Here is a 25,765-nt window from a genome sequence, read left to right as displayed (position 1 = left end):
AAGTGTTGCTCTTTCTTCAACATCTTGATAATCAACACACAGTGAACACTTCCGTCTTCCCCGGTCACGACAGCCGTGTTCACAGTGCTGCATGGTCACGTTCCTTCGTGGAACGAAGACTCGGGCATTCTAACGCACCTCCACTGGCTGCTATATCGTCTGCTGTTAAGCTCATATAAACCATCTGGCAGTATTTGGAACAGCGGGTGTAACGTGGCCATCAACATATCCGTAGTTTGGTACTTCATCAATGAGTGGCTTCAGCTAGATGCAGCGCACCTGAAAAAAGTTTAACAACTCTTTTCCTCGAAGATGTTAGGTTATTATCAACGCTAGAGGCAGTCTTACAGAGGATTAATGTGATGTCTCCTGCTCGTGCCAATTTTGTGTCCCATGTGCAATTATCTTCTACTATGCAAGTCATCGTACCATGCACCGCGGAGAGTTGAGAGCGTAGTAAATGTAAGTATTGGCCGTATTTGAAGTGAACTACTACCGTTGTGATCCACTGGTTTCTGGAAAGGTCGTCCCCAGTTGATAACCGACATAGACGGCCACTAGAACACGGACTTTAATCACGGCGAAAGCCACTGCGAGGTAAAGACCTAAACGGTCGTGGGCGTTTCAATTAAGGAATTAGACCGCGACTGGCAGGCACCTCGGCTTTAAAAATATCAGTACTCGCACTTGCTGCCCACAGAAAGCAACAAGAGCTTCGCTGCTTCACTGTCAGCGAGTAGCTTCCACGCTAATTAAATTCGTGGTCGCAAGAGAGAAAGAGAGTGAGAGAGATAGAGAGAACTGTTAGAAATTTAATTAGCATTTCCCTCCATGAAACTTTAGAGACAGTCCTTTAGCTGAGAGAAAATATTCTCGCTGCGTTGATATGCTCCTGAATGTTTGGAGTGCCTACTCGCAACCAACAGGTAAGGAGAGTTGTCTTTCCTCATTCAGATCTGCAGTTAGAATGTGTTACTCGGCTCTCATCGTTCTATTTGCTGCTGCGATACTCTGCTATGGTCTTTAGACTTCTGTTCGAATTCCACGATGTTCCCACTAGACTAACAGGCCGTATCAAATAAGACCAAATGAGAAAAGAGATACGAGGTGCTGCTGAATAGCACACGGCTGCAAATGACATAGTTTACACTTAGGCGAGCACACACAGGTGACTATATCGGTCTGGATTCAAGACGCTGTCGCCTGTCTGATCACGAGCTACACAAGAGCTATTTTAACTTGAATAATATGAAAGAATATTAAGGCTTAACGCCACGTCGACGGGTGTCATTAGAGGGAGCACAATATCCGATTGGGCAATGATGCCCTAGTGAAAAGGCTTTGCACTCTTCAAAGCAACCGTTCCGACATTATCCTTAATCTACAGAGCAAAACCTAAATATGGATAGGCTGACGAAGATTTGAACAGCCTCCGGGCTGAATGTTAAGCCATTATATTAAGCACTGCAAAACTTCGCTTGGTGACAACGACAAAACGTCTGTGATTGTTCAGCTTTTGCCTGTGTAATTCATGTCGAAATAGTTCACGGATGAACTGCGGAATGTCAAAGCTTAACGGGCACAACATTACGGCAAACGTGGCCGCGCTGGGTTAGCCGAGCGGTCTCGGGCGCTGCAGTCATAAACTGTGAGACTGGTCCCGGCGGAGGTTCGATTCCTCCCTCGGGCGTGTGTGTGTGTGTGTGTGTGTGTGTGTGTGTGTGTGTGTGTGTGTGTGTGTGTGTGTTTGTTTGTCCTTAGGATAATTTAGGTTAAGTCCCATAAGATTTCACACACATTTTAACATTTGTTTTTCGGCGAACGACCACTTTGCCATCATTGGTCACTGACATCCGGTAAATCACCCGTGAACTATTCCGAAACAAAACATCTGTTTCCAAGTGTCTATGAGTTGTTCAAAACCCAGCCTGTGTCAGATCTGTTCCATAACGACACTACCTCCTTAATAATACAGTATTAAGAGTAAGGTTTACAAGCTACAAATTCCCATAGCAAAGATCTCCGTGAAAAACGACCGTATGTTGTGCAAGAAGGTGAAATGAGACGTCTCCTCGATTCCATGAGCACTATCATTCCATTGCCAGATGTCGCAACAACCGTCGCGCCGCTGTTCACAAATGATTGACGATGTCTAGTGAAAGATCTCTTACGCTCTGACAGACCGCAGTCTATGGAGACAATTAGATGTGCTTTAGGCGAATACGCAAACAGGCACAGGATGAACACTATCCATTTCTTTCTTCTCGGACGATAAGTAACAATCAGAAACATTCCAAAAGATGCGGACAGTTGCGCATATAGAATTCTGGATGGTCAACACAACCGGTGATGGAGATCAGTAACATGATGCACATGTAATGGCACTGCGTGACGTCATTAAATCCAATTCAGAAACTGAACGCCACCCTCGACGAAGGGCTCTGTAATGTCATCAGTGGGCCAATGGAAGTCTTCGAGTAGTACTGCTCGATGTGATACAACCTCTACGACGTGCAGAGGTGACTCCACCAGGAAGACCGACCAAGATGAGACGGTGATACGATACTAGCTAGACTCGCATTTGGGAGGATGGTGGTTCCAGTACTCGTCTGGTTTGCAAGTGTAGGTTTTCTAAAAGATTTTCCTAAATGTCTTAAGGTAGGTTTCTGAGTATTCATTTGATTATGACACGGTAGATTTATTTTCCGTTCTCCCCGAATTAAGGTCTGAGCTCTGCCACTAAAGAGCTCACTGTCGACGGAATGTTAAACCACAGTTTCCTTTCCTGTCTTCGAACAGAACCCATGTTCAGATACGAACCAATTCTGCTAATCAAGAACTAACACATAAAACAATGTATTTCATTCTCCAGAGCCTGCGGCCTTGTAAGAGCCCATAGCTACTGGTTTGAGCCAGGTACTGTATTACCAGCTAACTTCGGTGTTGACGAAGTGCAGTACGAAGACACAGGCGATACGTACAACATCCACATGCCACATTTCGCACGAGGTGTGTGGATTTCCACAACTCGTTTTCACTACTACTACAACTGCAGTTAGCACTGAGTTTTGTTTCCACATTACTTACAATTAATAACAAACGTATTAATAATCAGATTTACAGTAAATTACAAATACTGTCATCCAACAATCGGAGGACTGTAGATATATCTTTTTATATATTGTTCCAGTACCACGGGAACTATTAAATATCCGGACTTGGGTTCTATGCAAACAATTACCCGCCCAGCGCTCTCACCACCTGCTAGGAACGCGTGACACAAATACTCCTGTATGCCCCGTACCACTACCTACACAAGACAACATTATCAGGAAATGCTTTCAACGTAGTTCAAGTGGCTCTAAGCACAATGGGACTTAACATCTGAGGTCATCAATCCCCTGGACTTAGAGCTACTTAAACCTAACTAACCCAAGGACATCACACACATCCATGCCCGAGGCAGGATTCGAACCAGCGACCGTAGCAGCAGCGCGGTTCCGGACTGAAGCGCCTAGAACGGCTCGGCCACAGCGGCGGGCCAAATGCTTCCACTCTATCACTAACATGGCAACAAAATCCTAGAAATCTCCTTCTTCTCACGTTAACAAAACTTAAGAAACTAACAGAGCCGACACTATTGACTCGATACGATAAAATGTCTATTCAAACACCAGACCATCACTAGTCAAAAAAATACGCAGAAAATAATTTTCTACTGTACTTGTGTAAGATACAATTAACGATATACCATTCCTATGGTGGAAGCTACTCCTTTCAGAACAATCAGGGATTTGTTTACGAAGCAAGCAGAAATGTAAGGAGTTGAAGTTTTTAATAACGGAGAACGGTAGGAGCAGTGGTTAAGGGACAGGAAACTTACTGTAGAAGGAGACGTAAAATCACAGTTCCGTATCTCTACCTTAGGGTTTCAGTCGCTTGCTTAAATCAAGGCACAGATCCTTCTGGAGAAGGTAGAGACAGGAAGCGGACTGTTGAAGGAAACATCCTGACCGTCACTTGCCTTGATTTAATCAAGTCACTGTCCCTGCCCTCTCCAGAAGGATCTCTGCTCAATCTTGAATGACTTTTTCGTAACATTAAACTCTAACCTTCCTTAGTCCCAAGATTTTAACGACCAGACCACAAATCTGTTCTTGGACCTGAGTAATTCACAGCTTTAATGTTAACATTTGCTTTAATTGAACAACGTGCAGATATCATTTTAAAAAAGTACTTTCATCATCACAATGACGTTGCAGCTACAAGTACAAACTGAAGTTAGAGACCAAACACAGCAACATTAAGAAGTGGAAGAGGTACCAGAAATAATGTGGTAAAGAGAAGAATTGACTGTAAATGTAACAAAAAATAACTGCTGACCGTTGCATATAAATCTCACCCCACCCGTCATTCCCCCGTACCCTAACAAGACGCCCCAAATAAGTGTCTTTTAGATTAACTAACATCTCTGAATTAAATTATTATTTTCTGTTTCTATACTATTTTTTACTTTAATCAAATTTAATAAACATTTAATGCACATCATGCGGTGGGTCATGAAACTGTAGCATATTTGCGGTAAATTATCTTCCTTTCTTTAGAAAAGAAAAATAAAACTATTATGTAAGTATCGCATGATAAGTTTTCCAAAGACGTCATAATTATCTTCGGTGTGCTTGACGTAAAATACGCGGACAAAATGCGCAGAATTTAAAGGGCACTCCGTTCTGTTTGCGTCTATGACACTATTCAAACAGAGAGATATGCGGCTGAAATTTCAATTAGAGCGAGCGCGGCAATTACCGCATTAATTGAAGCTTCTTATGGAGCCATTAGTGAAGAGAAGAGAGGAGAATAAGCGACACGCGTACTCTCTCGACGTCAATAAGTAGAAGACGTTACATTATCATTTCAAAGAAAACTACATTTTGGGACACGTACAGTAATAGGAAATCTCTGCCACTAACGTCTCAAATGTGAGTTGCCTTTTCTTTCACTTTTTTAATACAAAGTATGTCATTTTAACATGATTCACTGAAGCAATATTAGTGAGCGATGATTTACACACATACAAACTAAGAAGTTTGCGACAGTAATTCACAAAAACAATATGCAGAGTTCTCACAGCGGAATTCTGTATTTATAGTATTTGTACACACTTCGCAATTACGGAAGCAAGCGGCGACTGGCTCTGCGGAATAACTTTGTCTACACGGCTGCTTAAAAATGTGCTGCTATATGTCTGTCATGCGTATGGTTAAATTAATATACCGTGTTGTCACGAATTTCTTAGTTTTGGACAATCTAGAGCCAACATAAATTCATTCTAAGTGAAAGTTCATAATGAGTCTGGTCCATCGTTAAAAATATTAAGAAACGGTGGGCTGAAATACAACGTAGCCGTCCTTGAAGAGGACGTCTTAACTACAAACACACATGGTAACATGGTACTGGTATTCCTGATATGAAAAATGCATTCTTCTTGTTAATTGCTCTTTAAAGTCACAGTATATGGTGAATGCTGCGTAAATATTTTGCACGAAATGGATGGAAAAATACGTGATAAAAGGCCTGGACTGCAAAAAGTCGATTCCAGGAATACAGTAGTATACAAAATTTGACGCCTACTCAATGATATCCACAAAAATGTTACACATTTTAAAGTATGTATTCAGTTAAAACATACGTCAGCTAATAGCCTCATTTCACATTGTTAATTTATTCATTGTATGCCTCTCAAACAGACAATAAAAATTATCCGAAATAAACACGAGGAACTGTCCCTTACTAAGATTTCAGAGTTCATAGGGTACTGGAACCGGTAGTGTCTCACAGTCTTTCCCCTCTGATGTTAAATATATGCCAACAGAAAGAAAGAAAAAGGCATTACAGTTGAATGTGCCGTCGACGACGTGGTGATCAAAGATTGTGCAGAAGCTAGAATAGGTGAAAGAAACCGGGCGTGACCTTTTCAAGGGAACCATCCCGGAATTCACACCAATCATCTTAAGGGATTCATTCGAAACCTAAATTTCGATAGGCGTCCGGGGCTCTGAACCGCCGTTCGCCCGACTACGACTTCAGTGTCTCACAGAGCGCCAAGGGCCGGCCGCGGTGGTCTCGCGGTTCTAGGCGCGCAGTCCGGAACCGTGTGACTGCTACGGTCGCAGGTTCGAATCCTGCCTCGGGCATGGATGTGTGTGATGTCCTTAGGTTAGTTAGGTTTAAGTAGTTTTAAGTTCTAGGGGACTAATGACCACAGCAGTTGAGTCCCATAGTGCTCAGAGCCATTTGAACCATTTGAAGCGCCAAGGGCAGCAGAATGTGAAGCCTCCTGCCTAGTGTACTTACCTGCCTAGTGTACTTACTTTAGCATGAACAATTATAAGCGGCATGTTGATGATATTCTACTCACAATTAGCTGTACCAAAACACGAATATAGTTTGTACACTCACAGACAACCAATACACACGGACACAACTCATCACATAAGCCAAACTCACACAAGTAAGCTGCATTCAGGTCCATGCTATACACCATGGGCCGGCCTGGGTAGCCGAGCGGTTCTAGGCGCTACAGTCTGCAGCCGCGCGACCACTACGCTCGCAGGTTCGAATCCTGCCTCGGGCATGGATGTGTGTGATGTTCTTATGTTAGTTAGGTTTAAGTAGTTCTAAGTTCTAGGGGAATGATGACCACGGATGTTTAAATCCCACAGTGCTCAGAGCCATTTGAACCATTTGTACACCGTGCGCAAGTCCACGTGCACATACGTGCGCGGGCACAGATGTCACAGCAAATCATACTGTCGCATAAAGTTATCAACTAATTTAAGCATACTTACGTAAAAATTACCTTCCCTGCAAACAACTCACTAGGTCATCACTTACCTTGCCCAGTAAAACCAACATACAAAATGGAGAAACACGATTAATTTATACAAATTTCAGTCCAATGCGTTATAAAAAAAATATAGTGATGTTTCTAGGTCCAACTACGATAACAGTTCATAAAACTAACAACATATAATAGAACATACACATACTAGTAAACTCGAGCCAGGATAGTCTCACTAAATGAAATAAAGTAGATACTTTTGGTGAAAGAAATGTTTTCCGTAAAGATTATAAATGAGAATATACTCACAGATTCTTCAGTAATTTCAAAGACATATTCTGTCCATAATAGATCTAAATATAACAATCATAACTATACAGAGCATCAAAGTGATCTCTGAAAGTTAACACTTTCAATACAGTTACTGCGCAGAAAAAAAGTATTCATGTTTTTACACAGTTATTCTTTTACATGATTACAGGCAGAGGAATTCTTTACAAACGTTAACATGTGTAAGAAAAAACAGGGTAATATTCTTGACTGTGTTACTTTTAAAGCAAACTACCTTCGGTTCAAGCAGTTACAACAGGTAACGAAAGTAGAAAATAATTTTTCTGGAAATGTGTATAATTATTTTATTATCAAACTGAAGTTTTTTTAAAAAGAAACAGTCCAACAGTCCAATATGATGAGATACTGATCTTAACGACCTGAATATCGCCTTCAAAGATGCAATGTATCGTGCTTAAAAAAGGAAAGGAGAAAAAGAAAAGATCTGCGATTGAGGGGGATGATTCCCTTTCATAGTTTGTGAATACAAATCATATTCCCTTGTTGCTGTAGCAACGTTGGCCTTTGGAATAGGTTGGGGATGGTCATTTTTACTAGAGAAACGCGAAAACGACCGCCAACGTAAACAAGCAACTCAAATCGCCACTCAGAAGGTCACTGCAACAACAGAGTTGTTCGGGTTGAGCGGTAACGCTCAATTAGATTCCATTAAAGGTAATAAAATGCTCCAGCGGCGTCCTTTGCCAGAATACGCGAAAGATTGTTGGATACAGCGTCGTGGAAGTCACCAGTGGCGAAGCGTAGTATCGCGACTGTGCAACGCGGATCAAAAGAAGATGAGGTAAAGTCAGTTCTGTGGCAACTACAACAACACACGAGCTTGAGAAGCGGCCATTTGCTTTGGATTGTTAACGTTAAGGTAATGGCGGAGACAATAGTTTTCTCTTGTCACACTCCGCATTTGTAAACATTGTACTGACTGCAAAACCACGTTCGTGATGAACATTAGCCTGTTGATGCTACGTACTAATGTGCTTGATGCTAGTACTGTAGAGCAATGAGTCGCATGCCAACACAAGCACCGAAGTCAACATTACCTTCCTTCAATTGGGACAACTGGCGGTGAATCGAGGAAGTACAGTACATACTGACGAAACTAAAATGAGCTCTAACATGGAAATTAAGCGTTTCCGGACACATGTCCACATAACATGTTTTCTTTATTTGTGTGTGAGGAATGTTTCCTGAAAGTTTGGCCATATCTTTTTGCAACATCCTGTATAAGAGGGATGCATAAAATGTAGTGCAACACTGCCGTAACATGAAGAATGTGCGTCAAATGACATGCACGCTGCCTGTTGCTGACAGCAGGTCAGTAGTAGTAGTGCAGCGAGCGGCAACGGCTGTGCCTGAGTCAGTTGCCGTGTGTACTGCCTGAAAGAGGGGGAGCCCAATTCCGGTACCCTAACAGTATGTTTAGCAAACACGAACTACGTGCTTGAATGGCACACGGCCCAAGCGCTCAACAAGGTTTCTAGGGACTTCGTGAGGCGCGTGGTGATCCAGCATCGCCATGTCGTACGGTGAAGAGATAAGTGAAAGTGTTTCGGGGTGGCTGGGATATCATTAAAGATTGGCCTCGTTCGGGACGAATTCCCCACTGGAAACATGACAGTTGAAGTCTTCGCCTCCCTCCTGGATGTGGACGGCCCATGGACTGGGCATGAGTTAGTCGCAGAGGAAGGCTTGTACCACAAAACAGTGCTCCACATTTTGCACGGTATTGTTTGGCTCCCTAGAATTATAGTGCATTGGATATCGCATGCAGTTGCCGAGGCGCAACAGTGGCATCTTTATGGGCTTGCTGAGGAATTTCTCATCGCTACCACAGTGTTGGTAAAGACTTCCTTAGAAAGATCGTCACTGTGGAGGAAACTTGAGCTCGGTCGTAAGAAACACGATAAAGCGGCAATCCATGAATAGAAACGCCTTGGTTTTCCTCGCCCACAGAACGTGCGCCATGAAATATCTGGTATCAAAGTGATGGTTTTGTAGCCTACGATATCCATAGGTTAATAATGCCTCACGTTGTACCATAGGGGGCAGACGGTCACCGCAGTCTACTACTACAATTTCTTTCGACATCACTGAGAAGAAACCGACGGCACCTTTTGGCATTGCATCGTATCATCCTTCAAACTGTGCACGATGCTGCACTGCGAACCTCGCGCAGGAACTCCTGCGTACGTCGGAGTCGGAGACACTCGTAAATACATCCTCTTCACCCGATACGAGTCCCTGCTCTTACGACGTATTCGCAAAAATGAAGAAACCTCATCGTGGCATGCGGCACAACGCAACAGAAGACATCATTCATGCCATAGGCTGATCCTTGCGAGACATCGACGCAGATAGACGAGCTGACGGCGTACGATGCCTTCCATCTGTGTCGTGGAAGGAGATCGAGGTGCGAGGTGATTATACTTAGAACATATAATGCGGTGAACGTCTTTCAATAACATCTGGTATTAATTAAACTGGTATTAATTAAAACAGTGTTGTCCTTACTTTTTGTCCAACCCATGTGTTATTCTGTCACCGCACGCGCGAGCGAAAATAGAAATTTCTTACATTACGCTATGTACAGTGACTTGCGAAGTATATATGTGGGTGTATGTTCTTCCACATGCTTTCCCATAGCCAACAGTGTATCATCAATCGAATAAACTTAATTCTCGTAAAATCAAGGTTAGCGCGAGTCTCTAACGCTCTCCTCGTTGGCACAAGGAACGGGTGTTTAGCGTACTGTCCTTAGACAGTGCCATTATGTTGTTGTTTACAGCACGTGCGCCTTTAAATCGCGCCGTGAACAGCCGTCGACTTGTGGTTGACATCGTTCTCATCAGAGGCATATTCTTCCATTTAAGGCCCATAATTCGCAGAGGAAGGGAGCAGCGTAATTAGCCCTGGCCTCCACACGCCGACAACAAAGCGGCGCATCGCGTGGACGCGGGAAGAGGCGCGCCAGCGGCAGGCGGCAGGCGGCAGTCGGACCGGCCCGCGGAAGCTCGCTTCAATTTCATTACCGGTCGGCCGGCCGGCCGTGTTTACAGAGCCAGGGCTGCCAATTAACTGAAGCGCCACGCAGCGAGCGCGCAACACGGAAACAGATACTGCGCACTCGCACCTAATTTCGGCGATATTATCGACTGGGCCCAGGCGCGGTGCCGGGCGGGCTGCGATCTGGCCGATAGCAGAGACTGACACAACGGAGCCGAGCCCGTGCGGGAACAGCACTCTACAGAACGAGCTTTATTTCCTTTTAAGGCTTCTGGCTCCCGTTACAAAAAAAAGGACCAAAAATGGCTATAAATGGCTCTACGCTGATACGGTATAAATTATGTCACTTTACTTGCGCCGTTCTGTAACAGAAAATACCACTCAGGAAGTAAACTTCCTTGGTGAATCCTGACAATACCGAGAATACAGAAGAGAATGTTTGTCGTTTCGGATGCTACTGCTATTTATACTCTAACTAAACAGCCTGTTACGAGAGACCCAACGCCAGTATAACAGAACTGACAACATTTTCAAGGCGTGCTGGTAGTTTTTATTGCTACCAGTAGCTTAAGCGTCCTTCTGGCCTAAGTGACGCATGTGTTGTACAATTCTGTAATAATGCTCACGCTCCACGAGTTGTTATCGGAAAATTACGTTAAAAAAATTATGTGTTTATATTGCTCTGAATTTCTGCATGTAGAAGGGGTAAAAGTCTCGGAGCAGAAGGCTATTTACAACTCGTACAAAATCCTAACGGCAGTTGTAAGAGCCGAGGGGCTTGAAAAGGAAGCAGTGGTTGAGAAGGGATTGAGAGTGAGTTGTAGCCATCGTCTTTGTCATGCAGTATTTAAGTTGAGCAAACAAAAGAAAAACTTGGAAGAGGAAATAAATAAAGTTCAGGGATTTTGGCAGTAGAAAATTTTCATTGTATCTGGTATAAGCCCAAACTGCCCCCTGACCCCGACCACCAAACCCTTTCCCCCTTTTGAGTGTGGCACTGCTGATGTGCTATTATCAAATCGCTTCTGATGACGAGCGAAAACTTTGACATAACGAAATGCGCGGACTCGAATCCAGCCAAATGAACTGTTACATTAAACGACTCTGGGTTTATTCCGCAGTAAAGATGGCAATGAACGGTCGTACAGAGCACACCCGAAAAAATCTAAAGTGAACACTAATGGTGAACCCGCAGGTTGTGGACTTGCTACAAAATCTCGATTCTGTATGAGATACACACATAGAAGCACAAGAAAACAAAAGTTTCACAGTGCACCATATGGTCTCCCATCGAGCTGACAACTAGATTCCCTGACTTGACAGAACGAATCTGGTTCTTCCTACAAGTCGTAAATGTGAAACATATGTGCACTTTAGGTACTGTTTTAACAGAAGTATGGGGGTTTAGTACTTACGTGCAGTTACTACAGCCATCACAGCTTCATAAGAGGATTTATTTGACTACGAACTGCATGAAGAGTCTCCAGTTATCAGCAGAAACACGCACGAATATCTAATTGTATCCTCGGCTCATAAAATCGGTCTCATCCTGCCTTGCGGTCGCCAGATCGCACAAAGTCTCAGACATCGTTTCTCTACGCAACAATCACTACCACGGCGGCTATTACTAAGGAACGTCCGAAAATTATTCGTGTGTGTTTTATTCTCAGTGTCGCTTAAGAATAACACGCATCGCATTCAGAGTTGGCTCTAGGAGCCTGCAGTCCGTCTCTAACAAGTGGATATAAAAAACAATACAATACGATAACTGCGGTCTAATGTAACCTTATACCTAGGAATACTTAAAGTGTAACACTAAAGCATCAAATTATAATTTAGTCTGTAGCGGAGAGAACGATGGTGTGTTCAAACATCTCAGCAGTATTTGTTGTTGCTACTAGTAGGAAGTTGACTAGCTACCGTGGTAAACTGTATGTATCTTGGAAACGCAGAAGCAAACAAAGGATAATATGGTTGAGGTCGTTCTGCTCGCCCGACATCATAGGGCGAATGCATCAGGTATTCCCTTTCATACGGTCAAACACTTTACAGAAGCACCCCCCCCCCCCTCCTCCTCCTCCTCCTCCCCGCCTCTCTCTGTTAGCTGCGTGCCAAAGAAATGCCAAAAGTAAGACGAAAAAGTACACTTTCACTATGGAGTGTAGATGTAGATGCGAACACATCTACCTCGTCTCTATTGGGAATCCGTTACTAGCTCACGTAGACAGTCACTCTATTTCATTAGAAAATAAGCACATATCGAAGGAGTGAATTCCGGTATCATTATTCAGTATTTAACTACATCTTCTCATTGTTAATGGAGGAAATATATTCTTAAAGTGTGTTTGTGATCATTATGAACTTTCAACATAGGATTACGCAGCCAATCGGTTGCAAATAAGTGTTTGGTTCACTGACCTATGTTTCGACACCTCTATGTGTGTCTTCATCAGAATGAAATTTTGACAAACCGTAAAACTATATTGCGAGAAAGCAATGGTCAAATTAATAGCAGATAACCTCAAGTCAAAAAATAAATAAGTTCCAGCCTTCGGCACGTGTGCCTAGTTAGGAACAACATCAGTCCCTTGGAACTTTTTTTTTATTATTATTTTTTTTAGTTGAGCATATCCGCTCTTTTTCGGCCATTACTTTCTCGCAATGTAATTTTACTGTTTTTCAAAATCTAATTCTGATGAAGACATCCGTATAGGTGTCGAAACCTAGGTCCATGTACCAAACAGTTATTTGCAACCCGTAACTAATACACGGTTGCTGAGAAACGTCCATTTTTAAAACTGTATTATAAACTTCTGTTAATAATGATTTGTAGGTCGCTTTCTTCATGGATTTTTTTCTTTCATTCACAACATTAATGACGCGTTCCAGATGTTGCGATAGTCAAATCCCGAATTCAGTATAAGTTTCATTGCAAATTACAATAAACTTACTTTCGCAAATTCTAAGTGTAGTGCGATCTGATGACGCCAATAACCGAAACATTCAGTAATACATGTATGTATGTATGTATATTTATTCATGTATGTATACCGCCTCCGCTCGCATGCAAATTGTCCAGACTGGAGAGTTTGCGTGCTTTCTGGCTCATTCCTGAAATGTGTGAAAGAAAGTGAATTAGAGCAGTTCGAGGTAGCAGAAATGCTCGTATTCTCACCAGTGCCAGACGACAGGCTACAGCCTCTAACACACAACTGGGTATATTTAAGAATGAGAACAAAACACCACTGCAAACGCTGAATGGGATGCCAAGTTCGACTAGGTATCCTAGACTGCGTCTTAGCCTCTTTTCCAGTCACTGATAGTATGGCCAACACTCCGAGAAGATGTGTGTGTCATACCCTTTACGGAATCTCCACAGTGCTATTTACAAAAGTTTATCATTCGAATTAGTCTTGTTGGAAGCACGACGATACTGTCAACAGACTGAACATAAGCACTAAGACACAGTCTAGGACATCCAACAGAAATGCATAAAATATTTCAAAGCGTCATTCCACTGAAGCCTGCAGTGATAGTTTGAGTCCGAATGTGTTCAGTGTTGCGTTGAGTTAAAAGCTTAGTCGGCGGACTCGCGGGGCAGCGAAGGCAGTCGAGGGAAGGGAAACTGCGAGAAGACGAGAGTTTTTCTTATCTCTCCTCCGATTCGCCCTGCTTTCCACCTCCTTTCTCTACAGCCCTCTTCCACTAACGACCCGGGGAGCGGACAGGCCCGCCAATTAGGACAATTTGCAAGCGCGCATAGGCGCTCTGTATGCAGATTCGGAGCGAGGACAACGGCGGCGACGGCGCTTACGGCTGTTCGCGGCGATCCAACTGCACGCGCACGCAGCCGCAGCCGCAGCCGCAGCTCTGGGCTGGGCCGGCGCACAATGCGAACCTAAGCCGCCCCCTTCCGCGTCGCTGCTCTCAAGTTCTCCGCAGTCGAGCTGAACAGTGGTCGCGAGGGCGGCCGGAACGGCCATCGAGGGGCTGAGGCAGCGTCAAGGGGCGCGGTGCCTGAAAAGCCAGCCAAAATGCTGGCTGCACTCCGAACGACAATTGCGGACATCGAGACTGCAACGTAACCGCCGTGCGTCAAATTGCACGGTAATTAAGGACTGTTAATCACCAACGCAACCAGACACAAACACTTGAAAACCATTATTTTACTTCCGCGACCGATTACACACCGATCTTCAGACGGCTATACTTATTTTTATTAGAGTAATAGCTGTACCCGGCCAAGCTTTGCTGTGGCTCACTCTCCTTAAATGGAAAAGAAAGAAAGAGAATGCACACGTTTCACATTCATACGGGTATTTGATATACCTCCTAATCTCCTTCTCTCCTCCGTCTCTGTCCACCCCCCCCCCCCCCAACCCCTTTCTTTGTCCACCTCCACCCTCTCCCTGTCCATCAACTCCTTCACCCTCTCTCTGACCATCTCCCCTTTCCCATTTTCTATGTCAGTTTCCTCTCACCCCTCTGTCCACTTCCTCTTTCACCCTCTTTTTGACCCTGAGCCTTATTTATTATTATAGCAAGTTCAGATTCTATAGTAATAGTCTAATCACAAGCCAATAATATATATAAAGATAGTAACTGTTCTCGAAAGAACAGATACCATTGAAAACCGTGCAGCTTCTCTAGAATAAATGATAATTAATTGAAACTGTCAGCTGCCGACAGGTGTTGTTGATATACCTCGATGGGGACAGCTGAAAATGTGTGCCGCTACCGGGACTCGAACCCGGGATCTCCTGCTTACATGGCAGACGCTCTACGCATATGAGCCACCGAGGACATAGATGAATAGCGCCACTGCAGGGACTCATCCCTTGCACGCTTCCCGTGACACCCAAATTCCCCACTGTCCACAATTCTAAATATGTAATGTACCTTATAGATATTAGCCCATCCACTCATTACTCGCGCACTCTTTGGCGATTCCCGTAAGAGTTCGGGAAATCTGTGCGCATTCGCACAGACGAAGGTCAATGGCTGGGTTGCCTTTAACTATATATATATGAAGATATAGTAACTGTTCTTGAAATTGTTGACCTGTCGGCAGCTGAGGGTTTCAATTAATTATCATTTTTCTAGAGAAGCTGCACGGTCTTCAATGGTATCTTTTCTTTCGAGAACAGTAACTGTCTTCATATATATAGTTACAGGCTGCTCAGCCATTGACCTTCGTTTGTGCGAATGCACACAGTTTGCCCGAACTCTTGCGGGAATCGCCAAAGTGCGCACGAGTGATGAGTGGATGGGCAAATATCTATTAGGTACATTACATATTTAGGCTTGTGGACAGTTGGGAATGTGGGCACCACGGGAAGCGTGCAAGGGATAAGTCCCTACAGTCGCGCAATTCATCTGTGTCCTCGGTGGCTCAGATGGAGCGTCTGCCACGTAAGCAGGAGATCCCAGGTTCGAGTCCCGGTCGCGGCCCACACTTTCAGCTGTCCCCATCGAGATATATCAACAACAACTGCCGGCAGCTGAGGGTTTCAATTATCATTTACAAACGAATAAGCCATAAAAATAACTCTCCTTTTTGGTGACAACGTGTCACTATATTAAAAACTATTTATTCTAAATTACCTGTATAAAAAAAAGCCATTGTGTCAAATTTCAAGGTAATAGGTCAACAATTTTTGGAGATACACGATTCTGAGCAAATGAACTTCCACGTTTTCATTTATATAGATTAGATTCATCAACATATGTACGTTCCTGCATTATCCCGCAATATTTCAGTAGTCACTGCCACTTTACCTGCTGTTCAGATGAGTTGTGTAACATAAGAAAACTCTGCCCGCAATTAATAACATATAAATTGACTGCGTTACATGCATTTACATTTGTTCCGGCGAACGTATTCTTTTCTCATTTTGCTCCTTATGCATCTCATAGAAATTTTGTTTCTCTTACTGTCACAATGGAAGGACGAATTACGACCACAAATTGTGTGGAGTATGGGTATCCGTGCTTCGTAGTGAGATAAGTATATCCTCAGGTCGACCAGCTCATAATTCATTCACGATACAGCCCAACAATTCCAAAACCAGATAGCAACAGTTATTAATATACACAAGATTTCTAACAAATAATCAATTACTGAGAACATTTCTGAAAACTTCAACAAATCACAGCCAGAGTCAAAGCTATAGCAGTTACTATAAGGAGGGTAATTCGTGCTGAACCGTTACCCGGTCTACATAAATGATACTTAAAGAAGCATCCAACTCAAACTGTGAACAATATGTAGAGGGAGCCCAGTTCCGCACGGAATAAATATCACACAGGAAATATTCACTGGGCAATCACGCTGCTGAAAGAATATGATTATCAAACACAAATTCTGAGCGACGATTTGAAGGCGATAGGCATGTATGGAAGAATCAAGGATTATGTTCAGAGACTGAACTTACCTGTGAATGTGACATCCCAAGGAATTGCTATCCAACGATCTGGAAAAAAAAAAAGTACGACCGTATTAAAGAAAAAGCATCACTATCAGAATTGAAATGAATTGTCAGTTAAAATTTATTTTTTAAACAATGCCCTTTAAAAGTGGAAGAATACTTTTATCTTAGCACTGTTCAATCTAACTGCATACTTTCACAGCATTTTAGGTTTAGTTAGCAGAGGCCAAGTCGTTATTTCAAGCACATAATGCTTTTTCCTATACTTTTCCTTCATATCACTACAAGACACGACAATGCAATTAATGTTCAAAACGTAATAAATATATTTGTTCCACTAGAAACATTTATTCAGTGTTAATAGAAATTGTTACAGCAACAATTATTCTTCCCACGCTACTATCAGAGTACTGTTTGTTCCCACGACTGTTCGTCTAGGGCTAGCACATCTGAGACTACTGTTCTGCGGATACGAGCATTCCAGTTGCGTATCTAGCATACGTTGTTACCTTACGATTCTTTTCGTGCATCCTCTAAGCACAACCCAAGAAATTACGATTAAATTGGCGACTGTTGTCGTGAATCCTACCCGGCGATGCTGTGTCTCACGCACAGAGTTATTCCCAAGTAAAAGTTAATTAGCTATTCGTGCAGCGTGGACCAACGTAACTAGTGCGTCTATCTTCCTTGTAGTTTCTTCCTACGATGTGGCATGGTAGATCTGTTATCAGTAGAGGTGCGCCCGACCAAAACTATGGATCGATGGTTTTAGTACACCACATAAATTATGTAGTAAATGGTGGGGATACCTGTAGTATTGGTAGTATTGCTAGGGAAAGAAACATACATGAATGCAAACGAAAGAAAGTGGGAACAGACGACTTTTCATTCTTTGTTTGTTTGTTTTGCACATAATTAGAAGCGCATTCCCGTGTACTAAGATTTTACAACCTTACAGAAAACAAATTGCATTTTATAAGTAATAAAAATTAGTTGATCGCATAACATCTGATCTCTTATGTAACGAAAGCAATTAATTGTGATGCAAGTACAGTTTACACGAACAATCATAAAAATACACATAATTACTGTATTATTTTGTACTGAATGCAACGTTCATCAAAAGGTTCCAATGGCTCTGAGTACTATAGGACTTAACATCTGAGGTCATCAGTCCCCTAGAACTTAGAATTACTTAAACGTAACTAACCTAAGGACATCACCCACATCCATGCCTGAGGCAGGATTCTAACCTGCGACCGTAGCAGTCACGCGGTTCCGGACTGAAGTGCCTAGAACCGCTCGGCCACCACGGCCGGCACAACGTTCATGATGATCAAAGGCACGTGAATCCTCTTATTACCGATGAATGCGAAAGTTGTTTATGAAGAACGCAAACGTGTTTCATATACGTTCTATGCCGCATTGAAGCCATGTTTGGCATACACTGAGGTCACAGAAATCATGTGGTACCGCCTAATAACGTGTCGGAGCTCCTTTTTCCCGGCGTAGTTCAGCAACTAGACGTGGCACGGACTGAATAAGTCGTTGGAAGTCCCTGCAGAAATACTGACCCATGCTACCGGAATATCCGTCCATTATTGTGAAAGTATTGGCAGCGCAGGATTTTGTGCATGAACTGACCCCTCAGCTATGTCCCATAAATGATCAATGGAATTCATATCGGGCGATCTGGGTGGCCAAATCATTCCTTCAAACTGTCGAAAATATTCTTCAAACCAATCGCGAACAACTATGGTCCGGATGTCACCATATTGTCATCCATAAAAATTTCGCCGCTGTTTGGAAACATGAAGTCCACGAAAATCCAAGAAGCCAAAAATTACCATTTCCAGTCAACGACCACTTCAGTTGGAACGGAGCATCCAGTCTATTCCACGTAAACACGGCCCATGCCATTATGGAGCCACCACCAACTTACACGGTGACGTGTTGAATAACTTGGGTCAGCGGCTTTGTGAGGTCAGCATGACACTGTACAACTACCACCAGTTCATACCAACTGAAATCGGGACTCACCTGACCAAGCCACAGTTGTCCAGTCGCCTAGGGTGCAACTGACATGTTCACAGGCCCAGGAGAGGCGCTGCAGGCGATGTCGCGCTGTTACCAAAGGCACTTGTGTCGGGCCTTTGTTGCCAAAGTCCATTAACGGCTTCCGCGATTATTTCACGCAGTGTTGCTTGTCTATTAGCACTGACAACTCTAGGCAAAGGCCGCTCCTATCGGTCGTTATGTGCAGGACGCAGCCATTGCTCAGTTTGTGGTGAGAGGTAATGCCTGAAATTAGGTATTCTCTTGCCAATGTGGATATCTAAATATTGAATTCCGTAACGATTTCCGAAATGGAACGTCCCTTGCATCTAGCTCCAACTACGATTCCGCGTCCTAAGTCTGTTAACTCCCGTCATGTGGCTACAATTACGTCGTAAACCCTTTTTACATGAATCACGTGATTACAAACGACGGCTCTGTCTCTGCACTGCTCTTTTATATCTTGTGTAGGCGATACTACCGCCATATGTAACTATGGATATCACTTTACCATGAGTAGTCACCTCAGCGTACTGTTGTTTTCGCTTTTTTACCTTTTTGTTGAAAAAATGGCATTTTCTAGCACTGTATTACAGATCTCTATTCTTAAGGAACTATAAACATTGGCTGTAAGTGGTCTTCATTCAATTCCATGGAGAAACTTGAAAATCTGTACCAGACTAGGTTTCGAACCGGGGTCTCCTGCTCACTAGGCAGATGCTCTGACCACCAATCAACTGAACAAAGTGATCACTGTAACCGTACACACTGTCCAAGCCTGCCTCCCATCTGACCAAAATTCTTAAGTTATTCGCAAACTAAAACTATGCTGCTCCTTGCCCACTACTCTTATTACTCGCAGCATTTCGCTCCTCCTGTAAGAGTTCGAGCCTGGTCTACACTTGCACTGAAGAGAGCATTGGCCGTCTCGTCTTAATTTTTTTATAAATGTACATCTACATCTACATTTATACTCCACAAGCCACCCAACGGTGTGTGGCGGAGGGCATTTTACGTACCACTGTCATTACCTCCCTTTCCTGTTCCAGTCGCGTATGGTTCGCAAGAAGAACGACTGCCGGAAAGACTCCGTGCGCGCTCGAATCTCTCTAATTTTACATTCGTGATCTCCTCGGGAGGCATAAGTAGGAGGAAGCAATATATTCGATACCTCATCCAGAAACGCACCCTCTCGAAACCTGGACAGCAAGCTACACCGCGACGCACAGCACCTCTCTTGCAGAGTCTGCCACCTGAGTTTGCTAAACATCTTCGTAACAGTATCACGCTTACCAAATAACCCTGTGATGAGACGCGCCGCTCTTCTTTGGATCTTCTCTATCTCTTCTGTCAACCCACCTGGTACGAATCCCAACACTGACGAGCAATACTCAAGTATAGGTCGAACGAGTGTTTTGTAAGCCACCTCCTTTGTTGATGGACTACATTTTCTAAGGACTCTCCCAATGAATCTCAACCTGGTACCCGCCTTACCAACAATTAATTTAATATGATCATTCCACTTCAAATCGTTCCGTACGCATACTCCCGGATATTTTACAGAAGTAACTGCTACCAGTTTTTGTTCCGCTATCATATAATCCAACAATAAAGGATCCTCCTTTCTATGTATTCGTAATTCATTGCATTTGTCTATGTTAAGGGTCAGTAGCCACTCCCTGCACCAAGTACCTATCCCCTGCAGATCTTCCTGCATTTCGCTACAATTTTCTAATGCTGCAACTTCTCTCTATACTACAGCATCAACCGCGAAAAGCCGCATGGAACTTCCGACACTATCTACTAGGTCATTCGTACATACCGTGAAAAGCAATGGTCCTATAACACTCCCCTGTGGCACGCCAGAGGTTACTTTAACGTCTGTAGACGTCTCTCCATTGATAACAACATGCTGTGTTCTGTTTGCTAAAAACTCTTCAATCCGGCCACACAGCTGGTCTCATATTCCGTAGGCTCTCACTTTGTTTACCAGGCGACAGTGCGGAACTATATCGAACGCCTTTCCGGAAGTCAAGGAAAATGGCATCTACTTGGGAGCCTGTATCTAATATTTCCTGGGCCTCATGAACATATAAAGCGAGTTGGGTCTCACACGTTCGCTGTTTCCGGAATCCATGTTCATTCCTACAGAGTAGATTCTGAGTTTCCAGAAATTACATGATACGCGAGCAAACAACATGTTCTAAAATTCAACAACAGATCGATGTCAGAGAGTTTTGCGCATCTGCTCGACGACCCTTCTTGCAAACTGGAACTACCTTTGCTCTTTTCCAATCATTTGGAACCTTCCGCTCCTCTAGAAACTTGAGGTACACGGTTTTTAGAAGGGGAGCTAGTTCTTTCGCGTACTCTGTGTACAATCGTATTGGTATCCCGTCAGGTCCAGTGGACTTTTCTCTGTTGAGTGATTTCAGTTGCTTTTCTATTCTTTGGACACTTATTTCGATGTCAGCCATTTTTTCGTTCGTGCGACGATTTAGAGAAGGAACTGCAGTGCGGTCTTCCTCTGTGAAACAGCTTTGGAAAAAGGTGTTCAGTATTTCAAATTTACGCGTGTCATCCTCTGCTTCAATGCCATCATCATCCCACAGTGTCTGGATATGCTGTTTCGATCCACTTACTAATTTAACGTAGGACCAGAACTTCCTAGGATTTTCTGCGAAGTCGGTACATAGAATTTTACTTCCGAATTCACTGAACGCTTAACGCGTAGGCCACCTTACGCTAACTTTGACATCGTTTAGCTTCTGTATGTCTGAGAGGTGCTGGCTGCGTTTAAATTTGCAGTGAAGCTCCCTTTGCTTTCTCAATAGTTTCCTAACTTTGTTGTTGAACCACGGTGTGTTTTTCCCCGTCGCTCACAGTTTTACTCGGCACGTACCTATCTAAAACGTATTTTACAATTGCCTTGAACTTTTTCCATAAACACTCAACATTGTCAGTGTCGGAACAGAAATTTTCGTTTTGGTCTGTTAGGTAGTCTGAAATCTGCCTCCCATTACTCTCGCTAAACAGTAAACCTTCCTCCCTTTTTTATATTCCTATTTACTTCCATATTCAGGGATGCTGCAACGGCCTTATGATCACTGATTCCCTGTTCTGCACTTACAGAGTCGAAAAGTTCGGGTCTGTTTGTTACCAGTAGGTCCAAGATGTTATCTCCACGAGTCGGTTCTCTGTTTAATTGCTCGAGATAATTTTCGCATAGTGCACTCAATATAATGTCACTCGATGCTCTGTCCATACCACCCGTCCTAAACATCTGAGTGTCCCAGTCTATATCTGGTAAATTAAAATCTCCACCTAAGACTATAACATGCTGAGAAAATTTATGTGAAATGTATTCCAGATTTTCTCTCAGTTGATCTGCCACTAATGATGACGAGTCGGGAGGTCGGTAAAATGAGCCAATTTGTTGATCTCCATCCATAATAATTCACAGGAACTATCCACTTCTACACGGTAAACTACTACTAACAGCGACAAACACGCCACCACCGGTATCGTACAATCTATCCTTTCTAAACACCGTCTGTGCAGTTGTAAAGATTTCGGCAGAATTTATTTCTAGCTTCAGCCAGCTTTCCGTAACTATAACGATTTCAGCTACGGTGCTTTCTCTCAGCGTTATAAGTTCCGGTACTTTACCAACGCAGCTTCGACAGTTCACAATTACAATACCGATTGTTGCTTGGCCCCCGCATGTACTGACTTTGCCCTGCACCCTTTGAGGCTGTTGCCCTTTCTGTATTTGTCCGAGGCCATCTAACCTAAAAAAACCGCCCAGTATGTGTGTGTGTGTGTGTGTGTGTGTGTGTGTGTGTGTGTGTGTTCGCTCTTTCCGACATGTCTCAAAGAACAGGGGCTTCATGTTTATAAAATCTATATTGTTTCCTTCATTTTCACTACAACATCCCACTATTTCACGTAACAAATCAAAGGTTTTCGAATACAACCTGAATTCAACATTGAAAATTTCAGTTTTGCTACAAATATTGTCTATTTTTAAGTAACAAACAAGGAGATAACTATGTAGAACAAAAATGTTCCTTAGGTTAGCTGATTTTTTTATACACACACCAAAAAAAGTTTTGCATCAACCCGGTTCCCAGAACTCCTGAAGATAGACGTTGACTGTGGATATTGTATCACAGACATAGTCGCTTTGATTGTTCAGAGATGTCACTGAACCAGCCCAAAGATGTAAACAACCATGCATGAGCAGCGCCTATTAGAAGGAGGGGGGCCGACAGCCGAACGGTTCCCGCCATTCCAGCAGGAAGGAGGTACACGACTCGTGTTGTCTGTAGTTCAACCATGCCTAGACGATCAATACCGCGGTTCGATCGCGTCCGCATTGTTACTTTGTGCCAGGAAGGGCTCTCAACAAGAAAGTCTCCAGGGGTCTCGGAGTTAATCAAAGCGATGTTGTTCGGACACGGTGGGGATGAGATGCCTCGCTCAGGCCGCCCAAGGGCTACTACTACAGTGGATGACCGCTACCTACGGATTATAGCTCGGAGGAACCCTGACAGCAACGCCACCTTGTTGAATAATGCTTTTCGTGCAGCCACAGGACTTCGTGTTACGACTCAAACTGTGCGCAACAAGCTGCATGACGCACAACTTCACTCCAGACGTCCATGACGAGATCCATCTTTGCAACCACGACACCACGCAGCGCGGTACAGATGGGCCCAACAACACGCTGAATGGACCGGTCAGGATTGACATCACGTTCTCTTCATAGATGAGTGTCGCATGTGCTTTCAACCAGACAATCGTCGGAGGCAACTCGGTCAGGAATAACGCCTTACACACACTGTTCAGCGAGTGCAGCAAGGTGTAGGTTCCCTGCTGTATTAGGGTGGCATTATGTGGAGCCGATGTACGCCCCTTGTGGTCATGGAAGGCGCCGTAAAGGCTGTACGATACGCGAATGCTATCCTCCGACCGATAGTGCAACCATATCGGCAGCATATTGACGAGGCATTCGTCTTCATGGACGATAATTTGCGCCCCCATCGTGCACACCTTGTCAATGACTTACTTCAGGAGGACGACGTCGCTCGACTGGAGTGGCCAGCATGTTCTCCAGACATGAATCGTATTGAACATGCCTGGTATAAACTGAAAAGGGCTGTTTATGGACAACGTGTCCCATCAACCACTCTGACGGATCTACGCCCAATCGCCATTGGGGAGTGGGACAATCTGGACCAAAAGAGCCTTTATGAACTTGTGGATAGTACGCCACGACCAATACAGGCATGCATCAATGCAAGACGACGTGCTACTGGGTATTAGAGGTACCGGTGTGTACAGCAATCTGGACCACCAACTCTGAAGGTCTCGCTGTTATGGTGGTACAGCACGCAATGTGTGGTTTTCATGAGAAATAAAAAGAGAGGAAATGATGTTTATGCTGATCTCTATTCCAGTTTTCTCCACCAGTTCCAGAACTCTCGGAATCGAGGCGATGCAAAACTTTTTTTCATGTGTGTATATGCTCATTTGGTTCGTAGACGATTCACCGATTCTGGTTTTTTAGATGAATCTAGTAAATCACTTACCACCTACGTAAAGAACGAGGTAGTTATGAGATAATACCTGATGGGTATGCAACAGACCTAATGTATAGGTAACTCATTAAAGTTACTAGGAAAACTACCGCAATCTATGCTTACTTCTGATACCCTATAGAAGTTTCACAACTCTCTTTATCAGTGCTGCTCTCTGTGTGATCTTACTTCCGATAGTATTACTCTGACGTAGCGTCAAATATAAACGACAGAGATCGGAAAAAAAGTAAGTGAACTGTTTATTATCTCAAAAGTAATCTCTATAATTGTTAACAAACTTATCCCACTCTAAGGAACGACAGTCAGTGCCTTGGTGACAACATTTTCGTTATTGCCTATGTAACAATAATTGTAACGAGGTGTGCACCTCTCTGTCTGAAGCAAATCAACGGGATAGGATGACTTCCAAAACGGCTAAAAAATATGGAAATAGCAGGAGGAGAGATCCATATTGCAGGGAGGATGTTAACGGCTTCCCAGCGCAACTTTTGGAGTGTAGTCGAAATAATTTTTGCAACATGTGGGCCCACCCAAACAGCCCCGACATCTCACTATGTCAATTCCTTAACTTTGAATGTCTGTAGAAAGGAAATTGTAGCCATCAATTTGCTTTGGACAAAGAGGTGCACGCCAGGGTTCAAGCGTTGTTCCATGGGCAACAGCAAACTTTCATCCATGAAGGCACTGACCACCTTCTCTCACAGCAAGTTAAGTGTATTAACAGCTATATTACATTTGAAATAATTAATATTTTACTTGTTTTTCTTCTCTGCGTCTCAATTTTATTTGACTGCAGAATATTTACAAAACATGTATGCTGAAAAATTTCTCTCTCTGATTTCCGTTATGAGTACATATTTCGTCTTTCCCTTTCGTTTATATGCTTAGTTGCAATTAAGTTACACAAATTCTCCACAAGATCTCGATATTATGCATCACAAGGGATTCCTAGTAACCCTCTCTTTATTGTGAATCTTTAGAAAATGTCTCAAGTTGCTGTGATTTCCTCACGTCCAGGACCAAACTTCACTTCTTTGTTGCATACACTTTTTTTGTTTTAAAGACAGCTTGAGTTAGTTTCTTCCATTAGCTCCATTCTCTTGGTGTTATGATATTTTAAAAACTGTATTTACTTTCATATCTCTGGTTTTCTCAGGGCGATTGGTTAATGGTGTGGTTTTGAGTTTTCAGAGAAGCTGTTGATTCTATCTGCCTATTATGAAGTTCAGTGTATGTATGTATGTCCAGAATTTCCTCCAAAACACTTGGGTCGATTTCAGCCATATTTGGCACAGAAACAGCAGGTTTCACGAGTATCGGCAAACAAGAATGTATAATCTCCTATCTCTACCAGAACACGTTGTATGCTATAACCTCCTTAACTCCTATAGGAGAGGAGATCCAGCCAAAACTGTAGTTCTTTTTCACTGCCTAGTGTATAGGCTGTCCTGCACAACAGCCATATTGTATAGGAACAGCATCAGCCT

The 25,765-nt window shown here is 43.3% G+C and overlaps 1 protein-coding gene across 1 annotated transcript in view; it reads right to left on the bottom strand.

The window, feature by feature from the left end:
• Positions 1-25,765, bottom strand: part of LOC126363182 (uncharacterized) — a 1,127,484-nt gene that overhangs the window by 446,312 nt on the left and 655,407 nt on the right. Inside the window, exon 6 of the mRNA XM_050007943.1 lies at positions 16,627-16,665. Coding sequence (XP_049863900.1) covers positions 16,627-16,665 — 39 coding nt within the window. The remainder of the gene's footprint in view (positions 1-16,626; positions 16,666-25,765) is intronic.

The sequence above is a fragment of the Schistocerca gregaria genome, chromosome 1 (assembly GCF_023897955.1).
Source record: "Schistocerca gregaria isolate iqSchGreg1 chromosome 1, iqSchGreg1.2, whole genome shotgun sequence".
In the NCBI taxonomy this organism is placed as follows: domain Eukaryota; kingdom Metazoa; phylum Arthropoda; class Insecta; order Orthoptera; family Acrididae; genus Schistocerca; species Schistocerca gregaria.
Note: the sequence above shows the minus strand (reverse complement) of the source record. Positions and strands in the feature narration are given on the sequence as shown.